The sequence below is a fragment of the Dasypus novemcinctus genome, chromosome 23, assembly GCF_030445035.2.
Source record: "Dasypus novemcinctus isolate mDasNov1 chromosome 23, mDasNov1.1.hap2, whole genome shotgun sequence".
Taxonomy (NCBI): Eukaryota; Metazoa; Chordata; class Mammalia; order Cingulata; family Dasypodidae; genus Dasypus; species Dasypus novemcinctus.
The window spans coordinates 26,413,764-26,429,712 of record NC_080695.1 but is presented as its reverse complement, the minus strand read 5'-3'; the positions used below and the strand labels follow the sequence as shown (position 1 = coordinate 26,429,712).

The following is a 15,949-nucleotide window of genomic DNA, read 5'->3' as shown; positions in this document are numbered from 1 at the left end:
CCTCCTCTCTCCAATTTTTGCAGTCCATAGGGGCTTTCCAATGGATGGCCAGTCCACCCCTAGTCTTCACTAGATCATGAACTATTCCAGCTGAATTCTTCTTACCAGAGTCTGGTTGCACCTACCCCAGTAAGTGAGGACTTACATCTCTTTTCTCCCTGTAGGCTCCTGTTTCATCTTAGACTCTGAGTCACTTGGTTTCTCTGTGACCATTTTTCAATGGATTTGAAAAAAAACATAAATCTAGAATCAGTTTGGGTTTTTGTTGTGTTTTAAGAATGGGAGCAATGCTCCTTCCAACTCTATCTCAGAGAGAAACCTGGACTCTCTTCCCATCCTTTGCTGAGCAATTCCTTATATTTTAGCACCACAAGATGCTCCAGATTCATCTTCTATTTTCCCCTGCTCATCCTAGGAATTCTCCAAGGGCTCCTGGTTCCTTTAATTTAAAGGGTATTTAGAAACCATGATCTGGGCACCAGATGTTCTTTTGCTGTTGGGGTGTCAATGCATCTTAGCCTTCTCAACAGACAGAGGTTGGGAGTAATATATGTATAGAAGCCCATGTATACATATATTTATTTCTAAATCTGTGTGTATTTAAAAACCTGATTATATTTTAAAATCTCTGATTACAATCAAACACTCATAAGGTTATTCTAGATCTCCCCCATTCCTTGATTGTAATTTCTTTCCCCAAATGTGAGAAAACTTACTTTCCATATCTATAATTACTCATGCACTTAACCCAAGTTTATACACATACAGTCGTTTTATAATTGCTATGCCATTCTGGGTGAGAAATAAATTTACTAACTAGAATACAGCAGTTTCATACAGTTTTTGTTGTTGTTGTTATCAGCATCACAGTATCAAAATACTGTTTTCCCTAGCTACTTAAGTTCTTTCCTTCCCCACCCCTTTCATTGTGGTTATGTCATTTCTTTGCAATAGAGTTAGGTTCATTTTTTATAGTTTGCATAGTATTTTTTTCTTTCTCCTACAGTATGGTTGGTATTTTTAAAGATGATACAGGTTTTTTTTTTTTCATTTTACTTTTGTCAGAATTATAAAATTCCAGATCTTCCCCTTTTTTATTTCACAACAGTGTCAGCAGAGGTTGACACTGAAATAACTGGCACCTGTTTTCATTTCAACCAGAAAGTATGTAATGATTTCCCTTGGTCCAATCATGATTGTCAGCTCTTCTGATCTTTCCAAAGAAAGTTTTTGTCTTTTGGGGGGAAGGGGGCATGGGAAGGGGCTGTTTACCTAGTTTGGTTTTAGCCAAGGCTCTCTGGTATCTGTCTCATTTCCTAATTGGTATTTTAGTACACTTAATCTATAGACCCTAAATAGAAGTATTCTCTTTCTCTGCCCCCTTCATTGGACCTTATCTCAGTTTGCCAGGCTTCTCTGACAAATATCATCCAAAGGGTTGGCTTAACAACAGGAATTGGCTCATGATTCCAGAGGCTACAAGTCCAAAATCACGGCCTCAGGAAGGCCATGCTTTCTTCCCAAATTCTGTTTCACTCTGGCCCTGGCTTGTTGCAATCCTTGGGGTCCCTTGGCTTGTGTCTCTACCTCCTCTTGCATGATCATCGCTCTCCCTGTGTCTGGGATCCCAGTTCCTGGTGACTTGACCCTTCTCCTGTGTGACCTTCTCTGGTTGTGTCCAAATTTCTCCTGGTAAGTCTAATAGAGGACCCCAGGAGTATGAATTAAGGCCCATCCTGGTATCCTGGAACTATCCCTAAAGTAAAAATATCATCCTATCTACACATGAGTTTACACCCATGAGAATGTAGATTAAGATTAAGAATGCACCTTTTATTGGGGTAGATAATTCAACCTGCAAGAGGTTTATTTTATTTAGTTAGTTAGATTATTCTTTTTAAAAATTTTATACAGTAAAATTCACATATTGTTGTGTACATAGTTATGGGTTTTGAAAAATGTGTAGAATTGTCTATCTTTCTCAGAACATAGAAAATTCTACCACTCTAGCCCCCCAAAAAAAGATTCCCTTGTGCTTTGGTATTTTTATCCCTCTGCTGATTCCAGACTTACATTAATTATTTTAGATTTATAACAAGATCTGATACTTGAAGAGAGGGGAAGGAGGGGAGGGGAGGGGAGGGGAGGGAAGAGAAGAGAAGAGAAGGGGAGGGGAGGGGAGGGGAGGGGAGGGGAGGGGAGGGGAGGGGAGGACAGAGAAGGGAAAAATTAAACCAGGAGAGCAGTTCAAGCTACCTGCTTTCAAAATCTGACCCAACCACTTCCTAGCTCTGTGATTTGGGGCCAATTATGAAACCACAGTTTCTTCCTCTACACTATTTGTGCAACTTTTCTATAAGTCTGAAATTACTTCACATAAAAACTTTAAAGATACATATTTATTTCAATAGGGGACGGGTATAAATATGAAGGCAACTGTTGCATAATCAGATTCTTTTCTGCACTCAATGCTGATGGGGAAAAAACTGCCCTTTTCAACTTCATTCAGTGGAAGAAAGGAAAAGTTCTAAAGTTTGTTTCCCCTTATGAAAGAAGTCCTGTGTTTCACTATGGAGTGTTCAAACACGAAAGAAACTGTAATTCATCTCAACTGTCACCAAGTAGTTGTAAGAATTTAGCTTCCTAATGAAGAGATGCTTCAATTTCTTGATTGGTAGTCATTCAATAGTCAAGGATGCAGAGTTTTATTTTAAATTTTCTGGGCATTTAAGGTATAAAGAAACAAGAAATCTCCATCACAAGGCCATTAGTAAGAGGCGTGAGCAAGAGTCTGCCTCACAGAGTGTGTCTCCTGCCTTCACTTCCCAGTTGCTCAGTTCTTGCAATAGCTGCCTTTTGTTCCTCAAATCTGAAATCCTGAGATATTATTGTCACATAAATTTCCTTTTTCTTTTATGTTAATGATTTACCATTACTGAAGGTATCTTTTCCCACCTTTATCACCAATACAACCCAAAACACTTAAGTTCAGCTTGAATTTACCTTTCAGTTTTGTGTTCTTGTTGTGAAAGCTCTTAAATTAACTATTACCATCAAACAAAATTATGAACATCTACATTTATAATATTGAAGCCCTGGACTTGCCCATGGACTTTTAAATGTACTTTGAGAAACCTAAAATAAAATCAATCTATCCAAAACTGATTTATTGATATTCTTTCTATATTACAGAACTTGACAGGGTATCCTATGATTGGTAAGATAATGTCTTATAACAGGAATAACATATATTTTGGAATTTGCATACTGTTATTCTCTGCAAAGTTTAATTTTTAAGATGTGGTCATGTGTGATCCAACTGTAGAATTAGTAAAAAAGTTATGAATAAATTTCAACCTCAAACATATAATGTTATGTGTAAAAGGAATTATCTACATATTTGTTTAAAAAGTGCTGTGCACACGCATGCAAAAAAATAGATACCCATAAAAACACACAAATTCAGCCTTTAGAGTATGGTACCAGAAAACAGACAATATATATATATTTTTTTCACCTTTTAATTTTTTTTTGCCTTTTTTTAAAATTGAAGTATATCATTCATACATGAACACACATAAACAATAAGTGTATAGTAAAGATTGTGAACTTACAAAATAAACATACCTAACATCACACAGGGGTCTCATACATCACCCCTCCACCAACTCTTTGCATTGGTGTGAAATATTTGTTAAAAACTATACAAGAGCATCATCAAAATATTACTACCAACTATATTCCTTATCTTACATTTGATGTATTTTCCCCCCAACCTATACTATTTCTTTTTTTAGGGAGTCTTTGGGGAAAAAAGCAAATCCACTTACAAGAACATCTAGGTTTATGAAAATGGAGCATTGACTAAGATGGATTTATTGGAATAAGGGGGCATGCATGAATGACAGGTAGAAGGACAAATTTTCTTCTGTTTTACAGTTTTGAGAAAAGAGCTCTCATTCTGACTTTCTAGCACACAGTTTAATAAGAAATGAAATTATTAATTTCTTAGACTACTTCACCCTACTGCTGACATTTTATTTACTTCTGATATGTTGCAAGTGTAAGAGAGCTTGAGAAGAAGGGGGAAAAGGTTGAGGTCTCCAAACATAAATTCTGATAAAAGATTAATTTTCAAAGAGCGCTGATGGGGACAGCATGGTTTCTGCTGCAGACTGGGAGGGAGCCGGCTGTTGGCGGGAACCATGGAGCCATAGTCAGAGGCTGTGGTGCTGCCATGGCTGCAAAAGACCCCATAGCTGTAGATTGAACAAGCTTGTTAAATATGGCTAAACTGAGTATCAAAGGACTCATCGAATCTTCTCTACGTTTTAACCGCCCTTCAGATTCTCACTATCCTCCTTATAGCAGTTTTTATTGCTATGGAACATTGCCTGAAGCACAGACTTAAAGAAAGAAAATCATTTTTGAGGTAAAACAAAAACATCTGGGGCTCTTTGGAACTGGTGGATAACCTGTAGCCAGAGGCAGAGGAAATAGGAGCCAGTGTCCGGATTTACCTCATTTTAACTCCAGGCACTCAAAGAAATATATCATTATCAAGAATTGGAGACAAATTTAAGACTCAGACAGCTCAGATGTCATACCCCACAGTTAATAATGTGTTACAAAAGATTCCTAGAAAAAGAAACAGGAAATTGAGGCCTATCCAAAGGAATGAGACAAAAATCCAAAACCATCAAAGAAGAGGACAAGATGTTGGATAGACAGGGCAAAGATTTTTTTAAAAAATGATCCTCGGTATGCTCAAAGAGATAAGATAACAAGTAACTTAAGGGTATCTAGAAAACAGTGAATGAAAAATATGAGAATATCAATAAAGAGAAGATTTTCAAAGGAAACAAACAGAACTACCGGAGTTGAAGATCATAATAACTGAAATAAAAATTTCCCTGGAGGGTTTCAAGAGGAGAGTGGAGCTGGAAGAAGAGAGAATCAGTGATCTCAAAGACAAAACAGTTGAAATGATCCAAAGTGAGAAACAGAAAGATAAAAGAATTGAAAAAACAGAACAGAGACTAAGAGAGCTTTGGGATACCATCAAACACACCAATATTCATTATGGGAATCCCAAAAGGAAAGAAAGAGAGAAAAGGACAGAAAAAATATTCAAAGAAATAATGGCAGGAAACTTCACAAATTTAAACAATATGATTATACAAATTCAAGAAGTTCAATACACCCCAAAAGGGATAAAGTAGAATATAGATCCAGACACACCATAGTCAAACTGTCAAATGTCAAGAACAAGTTAAGAGTCCTGAAAGGTGCTAGAGAAAACTGAGTTATGTACAAGGGAGTCCTTATAAGATCAAGGGTCAGTTTCTCACCAAAAAGCATGGAGGACTGAAGGCAGAGGGATGAAGTATTTAAAGTGCTGAAAGAAAACAATTGCCTAACAGGAATTTTATGTTCAGAGAGACTGTTTTTCAAAAATGAGGTAGATATTAAGACATTCCCAGATAAACAAAAGCTGAGGGAGTTCATCACCATGAGTAATGCCGAGCAAGCAATCCTAAAGGGAGTTCTTCTGACTGAAAGGAAAGGAAGTTAGACAGTCATTAGAAATTGCATAAGAAATAGAGACTTCTGGTAAAGGTAACCATCTCAGTAATTATAAATGCCAGCACTATTGTATTGTATTTTGTGGTATATAACTCTCCTTTTTACTTCTTACAGGATCTAAAATGCAGATTTTATAAAGTCCAATTTATCTGTTTTTGTTGTTATTGTTGTTGTTGCTTGTGTTTTGATGTCATACCTACGAATCTGTTTTTAAATCCAAGGTCATGAAAATTCATTCTGATTTTCTTCTAAGTTTTGTCATTTTATTTCTTATGTTTAGGTCTTTGGTATATTTTGAGTTAATTTTTGTATATCGCGTGTGCTAAAGATCCAATATCATTCTTTTGCGTGGGGCTATCCAGTTGCCTGCGCACCATTTGTTCAAAAGACTATTCTTTCCACCATTGAATGGTTTTTATCTATTATTCTAGACTCTCAGTTCTATTCCAATGATATAAATGTCTGTTTTTTTACCAATACCATACCAGTCTGATTACAGTTGCTTTGTAGTTGGTTTTGAAATCCTTCACCTTTTTCTTCTTTTTCAAGATTGTTTTGGCTATCCTGGATCTTTTGCAATTCTCTATGAATTTTAGAATCAGGTTGTCAATTTCTACAAAGAAGCCTGTAGAGAGTCTAATAGGGATTTTGCTGAATGTGTAGATTAGTTTGGGGAGTATTGCCATCTTAAAACATACGAAGTCTGATTCATGGAGAGGGAATATTTTCCCAGTTATTAAGATCTTTGAAAATTCCTTTTGACAATTTTATGTAGTTTTCAGAATATAAATTTTGCATTTCCATCAAATTGATTTCTAAGTATTTTATTATTTTTATGCTATTGTAAGTGGAATTGCTTTCTTAATATTATTTTTGGATTGTTCATTGCAAATGTATAGAAATACAATTGTGTGTGTGTTTGTGTATTGATCTTGTATCCTGCAACCATGCTGAACTCATTTATTAGTTCTAATAATTTTTCATGAATTCCTTAGGGTTTCCTATGTAAAAGATCATGCCATCTGTGAATAGAGATCGTTTGACTTCTTTTCTTTCCCTTACGTACTTGCCCTGGCTAGAACATCAAGTGCAATGTTAAACAAATGCTGAAAGTGAATATACTTGTTTCTGTTTTTAATTTTAGAAGGGAAAGCATTCTGTCTTTTCACCATTAACTCTGATTTTAGCTGTGGATTTTTTCTGTACATGTCCTTAATCAGGTTGAGGAAGTTCCCTTCTATTCCTAGTTTGCTGAGTGTTTTTTTATCATGAAAGCATATTGAATTTTGTCAAGTACTTTTTCTGCATCAATGGAGATGGTTATGTGATTTTGCTTCTTTTTATTCTTTTTATATGATATATTACATTAATGGACTTTTGGTGTTAAAGCAACCTTGCATTCCTGGAATAAACCTCACTTTGACATGGTATATAATTGTTTTTATATTTTCCTGTTAGTTACTAAATATAAATATTTAATGCAATGTTTACTAATTTTAGCCTTAGATATTTCCTTTATATCAACCCTCCTATTCAGGTAGATGAACCTGTTTAACTTCAGGCAGACCATGGCAGATCTTGCCTATTTCTGCTTCTGTATCCTATTCAAAACCTTCTACCTACCTAAGATCTCCCTCCCTGCCTTGCTCATCTTCCCAGATCCAGCTTGGGTTCCACCTCATTCTCCAGACTCCACCAAACTCTTAATGCTCTAAATTGCATTTAGACTTCACTGCGAGTTATACTGGTACTGTTTTTACTCTATTCTAGAGTACATATCATTCCTTCTTTTTTAATAGCAAGTGTTCCAACAAATATGTATTAAATGAATTACGTACTCTTACTTTCTTCATTTTATGAATTAGCGAAATAAGCACAAATTGGTTAAATACTTTGCACAGGGTCACACAGCTGGGACCCAACCTCAAGGCTGTCTGATTCCAAAAACACTCTGCTATACTACATATGTGTGCTTGGAAAAAAATCAGGCAGGGACATTTCTTTATTTGTCTTTCTAATCCCAGTCTATCACAGCACATATACATAGTACAGGATCATTAAATATTTGTTAAATAAATGAGGACTGATCCAAACATTTGTATTATAAAATATCTAGCGCTATTTTCAGAGACCAGACTTAGTAAGACATAAGGAAGAAATAGGAATAAAATGGGCTCCACTTACTGGTATTCCGCCATGGAACCACCGTGACCAGTAACGGAAGAAACCGCAGCATCGATCCTGAGAGAGTGGCCACGGCAGCCACCGCGGGCAGGAAAGGGAAGAGGAGACGCGCCGTGGGGGCACCCCCGGGACCCGGAGCCGCCCCAAACGATACCCAGGGACAGACGCCGGACACCATACATCCCACCACAACCCACCGAATATACGGGGAGAGTGCAAACCACAATGCAAACCACAACCCATGCGGTGCAGCAGCACTCCAAAATGCATTCACCAAATGCAACAACCGTGCCACAGCGGTGAAAGAGGTTGTCGATGCAGCAGGAGCGGGTGGGGCATGTGGGTGGGTGTGGGGTACGTGGGAACCCCCTTTTTTTTTTCTTTTTTCTTTTTTTTGTCCATATTCCTTAAACATTACCTTTGTTTTTGAGGCGAAAGATAACAGAAGAGTAATGATATATCTACTAAAAATTTCTCCTCTTTGTATTCCCCAAGCAGGATGCCTTGCTTTAAGCTCTGTTCAGTAGGTAATTTTCATGTGTGTGTATAGCCTGATATTAATGAGTGTAGAAATCAGTTAGCTCATAATCACTGCCTAGTCATCTGTGAGGCAGAGAAGATGTCTTTTTGAGTACATTTAGTATGATATTCCTGTCTCCTATTTGCGTAACAGTAATAAGAATAACATAGTAAGCCATATTGGTACTAAGGAATGCATTGATGTCATTGTTTCTTTCCAGGGACTTTTACCCTTTCCTGTGGTCGGGAGTATGGATGAAGTAAAAGTAGGAAAAAGGATGTTCAGAGGCCGCCAGTACCCCTGGGGAGTCTTACAAGGTAAGTATGATGAATGTGAGCAGGCTCAGAAACAATTATAATAATATACCGTGCTTGTCACCTCACAGTCTCAGAAAAGGACTTCAGCTTAAGCTAATTTTAGTAACTCTTGCTAAACTGCAAATTAAGATACCAATAGGAGCACAAATTGCATTTTCAAATGCACTAATATTTATTTGACCATGATTCATTTTCATCAGGGTTTTCTGGATGCTGCTTTAAGCTACAATGCACAGAGGCTGGGTAGGACGGCCTCTTTAAGCCCAACGTGCCATGTGCATATTTTCTCTCTTTGTGTGCGTAAACCATGACATCCAGATGATTGGGAACGATTTTGAACAAAAGGAACTTTCAGCCAAATTGGAGCATAAATACTGGTGTTTAACCATGCTGAATAAACTAATTGCTACATAATTTATAAAGTATTCTTTTAATTTTTATTCTTAAGGAAGTTTTAGATTACACAAATGTTACATGAAAATGTAAGGGGTTCCGACATACCCCACCCTCTCCCCACTCTCACTTCCCTCATTAACAAAGTCATATTATTGTGATACACTTGGTACAATTGATGAAAACATATTGAAGCATTGCTACTAACCATGGCTTATAGTTTTCAATATACTTTAAACTTTCCACAGCACAATTTTACAGGTTAGGACAACATGTATAATGGCCTTTACCTGTCATTGCAATGTCATGCAGGACAATTCCAAAGTACCAAAAGTGCCCCATTTGACACCTATGCTTCCCTCTCCCTCTCCTCAGAGCCTCTTGTTGTTACTGCTTTTATATGAATGTTACAAATTCTTCCAATTTTAGTGTAATAATAAGTCTACATCCACCCATAGTTGCATTGCCCTCTTTCGTTTGTTCATTCATCACTCTTGAGGATTTTAGGATGTGATGCCCACTCTGATTCTGATTGAGAGGGCCAAATGGATGGAACTGTCTTCCTTGCAATTGTGGATACTTTCTATATTTTGGGATGGGTGTTTTCCATCATCTTCCTTTTGTTAGTAGTCCTGGGCAAGTCCAATGAACTGAAGAGTAGGTGTTCCAATTCTGCTGAGATTCAGGGCTCAAAAGGCATATGAACAAACCAAAGATTTAAGTCTCTGGAACATGTATTTAATGAGTATAGTGCTAATTATAGGTTCAAATAAAAGAGGCAGAATAGCCATGTGTAGGGAAATTATAAATGAGTCTAACCCTTTACATTGGGAACATGTATTCCAAAGTAAGACCCACTGACAGAGTGCTGAATTCCTGAGATTATCTGCCCTGTCTATAATGTTTAGATGTCTCTAGAGCCTTCAGAAACTCCAGTGTTTGAGGCACTGTTTACTGTGACCATGAATGAGATCCTGCTGAGATGTGCATAAGCATAGCCTCTGGAATGACCTCAAAACTCACTTTGAGATCTCTTAGCCATAAAAGCTCATTTGCATTTAATATTTCCTCCTTTTGATCAAGGTATTTTTCCAAATGCATTGGCAGTTGGCTCCTGGTAATAATCCCTCAGTGCTAGGAAGGCTCATCCCCCTGAGTCCTGTCCCAGAAATTAGGGCGGGGGAGGTAGTGCATTTATATGCTAAGTTTGCCTTAGAAAGGCTACATTTGAGCGACAAGGAAGTTTATAAAGCATTTTTAACTGGTCTCTAGAAAAAAGAATGGACAACCATTTCTAAACCAAAGAAGTGTAATTTACCTTTGGCTAAAGGTAAATTAGACCCTTGACATTTATATTATATCATTTTATGATGAGTTATAATATTATAAAAAGAAGTATTAATAATTTACTGTCTGGTTCATATACCTTAATGCTAATTAATGGACAATAGATTATCTTTACCCATACTGGATTCCAGATTCTTTGGTTTTAAAAATGAACTTATGTGCTAGGCAGGAATCCCCTGAGCTAACCTGTCAACATCACCATCCCAGGGTCAATGGAATGGAGGAATAAAATATGATTTAGAGTGGACTTACTGGCATTCTACTATAAAGCTATTGTGACTCTAGCAATGAAGAGATTGTGTCATTGATGTGGAGATAGTGGCCACAGTAGTTGCTGAGGGCAGGGAGAGGGAAGAAAAGATGTGATGTGGGGCATTTTTGGGACTTGGAATTGTCCTAAATTATATTGCAGGGACAGATGCTGGACGTTACATTTCCTGGCTTAACCAACTGAATGGAGTGGGGAAGACTGGAAACTACAATGAAAACTGTAATCCATGCAGTGTTTCAAAATGTACTCATGAAAAGCAGTGAATGTGCCACAATTCATTGCATTGAAAGAGGTTGTTGATGTGGGAGGAGTGGGGGAGAGTAGGGGTGGGGTATATGGGAACCTCTTACATTTTTTAATGTAACATTTTTTGTGATCTATGTATCTTTTTAAAAAAAGAAGAAAAGAAAATGAAACAAATTAACTCATTAGAAAATTTTGAACTTAAGAAACATTTAAAATGACATCTTTTTATGAACTATATATATAATTTAGTCACAATATCATATACAATGCAATAATTTCTTGTGCTTAGTCTTTTGACACAACAAACAGGAGAGAAAGTCACAGGAATTTATTCATTAATTTCGAATATTGACTAATTCAGTCTCATAAATATGGGTTGCATAAATAGAATTTGATAATTAAAACATGCACAGATGTTAAGGTCTTTGCATTAACAAAACTCACTTTAGTGAAATTATCTTACATACTCTGTTAGGTCTCTGTAATATATCCTGAGTGTATTTAGTAAGATGCTAAGATAATTATAAATGAAAACAACCTATCCTAATATAACTTACTATTTTTTCTATTTCCCATTTATGCATTTGATTATACATTCAAAGAAAATTTCCTGGTCCATTAATGAACTGTACTTATAATTGGTATATAGAATGCAACCAAAATTGTACTTTAAAAATTATTAACAGATTAACTATTAATAAATTAAATTGTTAGCTATATGTCATTTCAAATGTGTTTCTCATGCATGCCTTCATTACTGAGTGCCAGGGATTGATAAAGAGTGTTACAACTTCATTATTTTTCTCACTAGTGGAAAATGAAAATCACCATGACTTTGTTAAACTCTGGGATATTCTCCTTTGCACAAATATGGGAGACATGAAAGAACAGACCCACACTCGACACTATGAACGTTACAGGTGCTACGAACTCCACACAATGGGCTTCACAGATGTGGGTGCAGACAACCAGCCAGTCAGGTGAGTGGGGGAACTTGCAAAGACAAAGAAATGCATAATTTGGAATTCCCCCCACAACCATGAGAAGGAATGAATTGGAAAGGAGAATAATCATATTTCTTGCATCTTGACTTTTACGTTTTCAATCATCTAATGACTTAGATGGAGATATTTCTTAGGAGCAACCTAATACAAGGTCTCTTTTATTTCAGTATATGTTGAAACATATGTCTGAGAGAAAACTACATTATTTTGTTCTATTTTTTATGAAATATAAAATTCCATATAAATATATTTATATGAAATATAAATATAAAATAGAGACTCGAAAAGAAGATTGGCAAAATTGCACCAAATTGGCAAAGAATATTGAAAAGGGCTGGAAGGAGGAATGATGAAAAACAGTGATGTAATATCATGAAAGGTAAGTGAAAAGTCTGAGAGCAGATGTGGTTAGCCTCATTGAAGAGGAAGAGGATATATGCTGCCAAAGTATGGCAGTGCACGACAATACAGATGTATCAGTTATGGTTCCTTGAAGACAACCAAAATTGAACTGGCTCTTTTAAATGATATTTAGAAAGGCGACTAGCTTTATTTAAAATTTGAAAATAGTATCATAAATTAGAGGTTTCCCCAAATTTTATTATCTAAAGATGTGAAAGTGTGTGATATAATAGAAAGGGAATAGGAACAAAAATTCACTGATATATGTGTTTCAAAATTCTACCATTTTTAATATATACTTCTACATACTTTAGTATCAATGCATATTAAATAGAGCACCTGCTTTTTACATCTCCTGATATAGAAATTTCCATATATTGCATGGCTACACATGAGAGTATATTGCTAAATGTTCTTATGTGGGAAATAACATTAAAAATATACATATTTGTACATGTTTATTTATATTAACACATTAATATGAGAGTATAAAAATCCCTGTTTAGTTTTCAAGAGATCTATGAAGTCAAAAGACAAGAGTTCTATGATCAATGCCAGAGAGAGGAAGAAGAGTTGAAACAGGTTTATGCAGCAAGTAAAGGAAAGAGTAAAGGAAAAAGAAACTGCATTTAAAGAAGCTTAAAAGGAGGCAAGTACTGCCAATTTAATGTAATTTGTACTCATTTGGATGAGAGCTTTAATCTCAAGTGTTCAGTTAAGACATTTTTAGCTACTTGCTGTTCTTCAAAGCTTAGCCATTTAACATGTTTCTTAACACTGCCTTTAGAAACACTGCCATTTAGAAATTATGGTCTGTAATTTTATTATTTTTAGAGCACTTGTAGAACTTATTATTTCAATGATTCCTAAAAATCATTTTGAAAAATACACTTACTTTCATCATCTTTAGAATTTGAATTTTCACACAAAAGGAAGCTCAATAAAATTAAGTGCTGATTTCTCATCTGAAACCATGGAGGCTAGAAGGCAATGGTCTGACATAACAAGGTACTGAAAGAAAAACATTTCCAGCCAAGAATACTCTATCCAGTAAAGCTGACATCCAAAAACAACAGAGTGTTCAAAATGTTCACAGATAAACAGAAACTAAGAGAGTATGCCAATAAGAAACCTACACTTCAAGAAATATTAAAGGGAGTTCTGCAGGAGGAAAAAAAAAAACAGGACAGTCTGAGTTGGAGGAATGTGTCAGAACAACTAAAATGACAAAAAGACAAATAAAAACATCTGACATACACAAATCCAAAGAAAATAAGGCTAATGTAAGTAATTCTTTCAGAATAATAACACTGAAGGTTAATGGATTAAACTCACCTGTCAGAGACACAGATTGGCAGAATGGGTAAGGAAATAAGCCCCATCTATATGCTGTCTACAATAAGCCCTCCTTAGACCAAGGGATTCAAGGAGGTTGAAAGTGAATGGCTAGAAAACATTCTTACCAGCAGACATTAGCCAAAAATGGCAGGAGTAGCTATACTAATATTGGACAAAATTAACTTTAATCACAACACTAACATAAGAGAAAAAAATGAACACTAAATATTAGTAAAAGAGGTAATCTTTCAAGAAGAAAGAACAATCATAAACATTTATGCACCTAACCAGAGCACCTCCAAATATGAGAGGCAAACACTGAAAAACCTAAGTGAAGGAATAGAAGCCTCTACAATTATAGTGTAGGACTTTAATACACCATTATTGCCTTTAGACAGAACATCTCAACAGAGAATCAATAGAGATAAAAGATAATGTGCATAACACACCATACAAAGATAACAATTTAAACCAACAATAAGAACTGTGCTTTACATTGGTTATAGAAATGGCTAGACAATTTATCAATTCCATGCAATCCCGAACAGAAACCCAATTTTGTATGCATATATACAAAAAAGTGCCAAGGACTAAGAATGCACAAGTTATATTAAAGAAAACAAAATAAGACATGCTCTTCAGATATTAGGCCTTGTGATAAATCTAAAATAATTAATGCAGTGTGGAATCAGCACAGGGATAAAAAGACCAAAGTTCAAGGGAATTTTTTGGTTTTCTTTTGCAGAGTGAGTGTTGTAGAACCTTTCTATGTCCTGAGAAAGATCCACAATTCTATGCATTTTTCAAAACTCATAGCTATGTACACTATGAAGCATGAATTTTACTGTATATAAAATTTAAAAAAGAGTAACCTAACTGAATAAATGAAATAAACCTGTGATAGGATTAATTATGTCCCCAATGAAAGACATGTTCTTAATCTTAATCTACATTCCTGTGGGTGTGAACTCATGTGTAAATAGGATGTTATTTTCAGTTAAGGGATGGTCCCAGGGAATCAGGGTGGGCCTTAATTCGTACTCCTGGGGTCCATTATCAGACTTACCAGGAGAAATTTGGACACAGGCAGAGAAGGCCACACAGAAGGGGCAAGTCAGCAGAAAATGAGATCCCAGACATAGGGAGACAGATGACCACGCAACAGGAGGCAGAGAAAAAGCCAAGGGACCCCAAGGATTGCAACAAGCCAGCACTGGACTGAAACAGAATTTGGGGAGAAAGCATGGCCTTCCTGAGGCCTTGATTTTGGACTTCTAGCCTCTGGAACCATGAGCCAATAAATTCCTGTTGTTAAGCCAACCTTTTGGGTGATATTGTCAGAGAAGCCTGGCAAGCCGAGACAAGGTCCAATGAAGGAGACAGAGAAAGAGAAGGCTTCTTTTAGTGTCTATAGATTAAGTGTACTAAGATATCGATTAGGAAATGGGACAGATACCAGTAAGGCTTGGTTTAAAAAAACTAGGTAAATACACACCCCCTCCCAAAAACAAATACATACTTGGGGAGGTCAGAACAGATGACAATCACGACTGGATTAAGCAAAATCACCACTTACTTTCTGGTTGAAGTGAGAAAATAACCTCTGAGGATATGTGCTGTCAAACCAAAGAGGTGAAAAATATGGAATTTTATAACTCTGATGAAAGTAAAATGAAAGAAAATCTACATCATCTCTAAAAATATCAACCATACTGTAGGAGAAATCCAAAATAGTATGCAAACTTTAAAAAATGAACCTAAATCTATTACGAAGAAATAACAACCACAATGAAAGGGGTAGGAAAGGAAAGAACCTACTAAGAGTAACTAGGGAAAACAATATTTTGATACGGTGATGCTGAGAACAACAACAAAAAAAACTCCTCTGCATAGCTATTGTATTCTAGTTAGTAAATTTAGTTCTCACACAGAATGGGCTAGCAATTTTAAAATGACTTTATGCATAAAAACTTGGGTTAAATGAGTAAAGAAATATATTATAGATATGGAAAGCCAGTTTTCTCATTGTTGGGAAAGAAATTACAATCAAGGAAAGGGGCAGATCTAGAATAAACCTTATGATTGTTGGATTTTAATCAGAGGTTTTCAAATATAATCAGGTTTTTAAATATAGGCAGATTTAGAAATAAATATATAAGTATATGTATACATGAGCTACTGTACTTATATTACTTCCAACCTTTGTCTGCTGAGAAGGCCAAGAAGCATTGACACCGCAATAGAAAGAGGACATCTGGTGCCCAGATCTTGCTTTCTAAATATCCTTTAAATTAAAGGAATGAGGAATCCTTGGAGAAGTAGTTGATTCCCAGGGTGAGCA

At 36.0% G+C, this 15,949-nt stretch overlaps 1 protein-coding gene across 1 annotated transcript in view; it reads left to right on the top strand.

The window, feature by feature from the left end:
- The window catches only part of LOC131275493 (septin-14-like), a 231,533-nt gene that overhangs the window by 112,098 nt on the left and 103,486 nt on the right, over positions 1 to 15,949 (top strand). Inside the window, 4 exon segments of the mRNA XM_071211464.1 lie at positions 8,511 to 8,607; positions 11,676 to 11,844; positions 12,777 to 12,851; positions 12,853 to 12,919. Coding sequence (XP_071067565.1) covers positions 8,511 to 8,607; positions 11,676 to 11,844; positions 12,777 to 12,851; positions 12,853 to 12,919 — 408 coding nt within the window.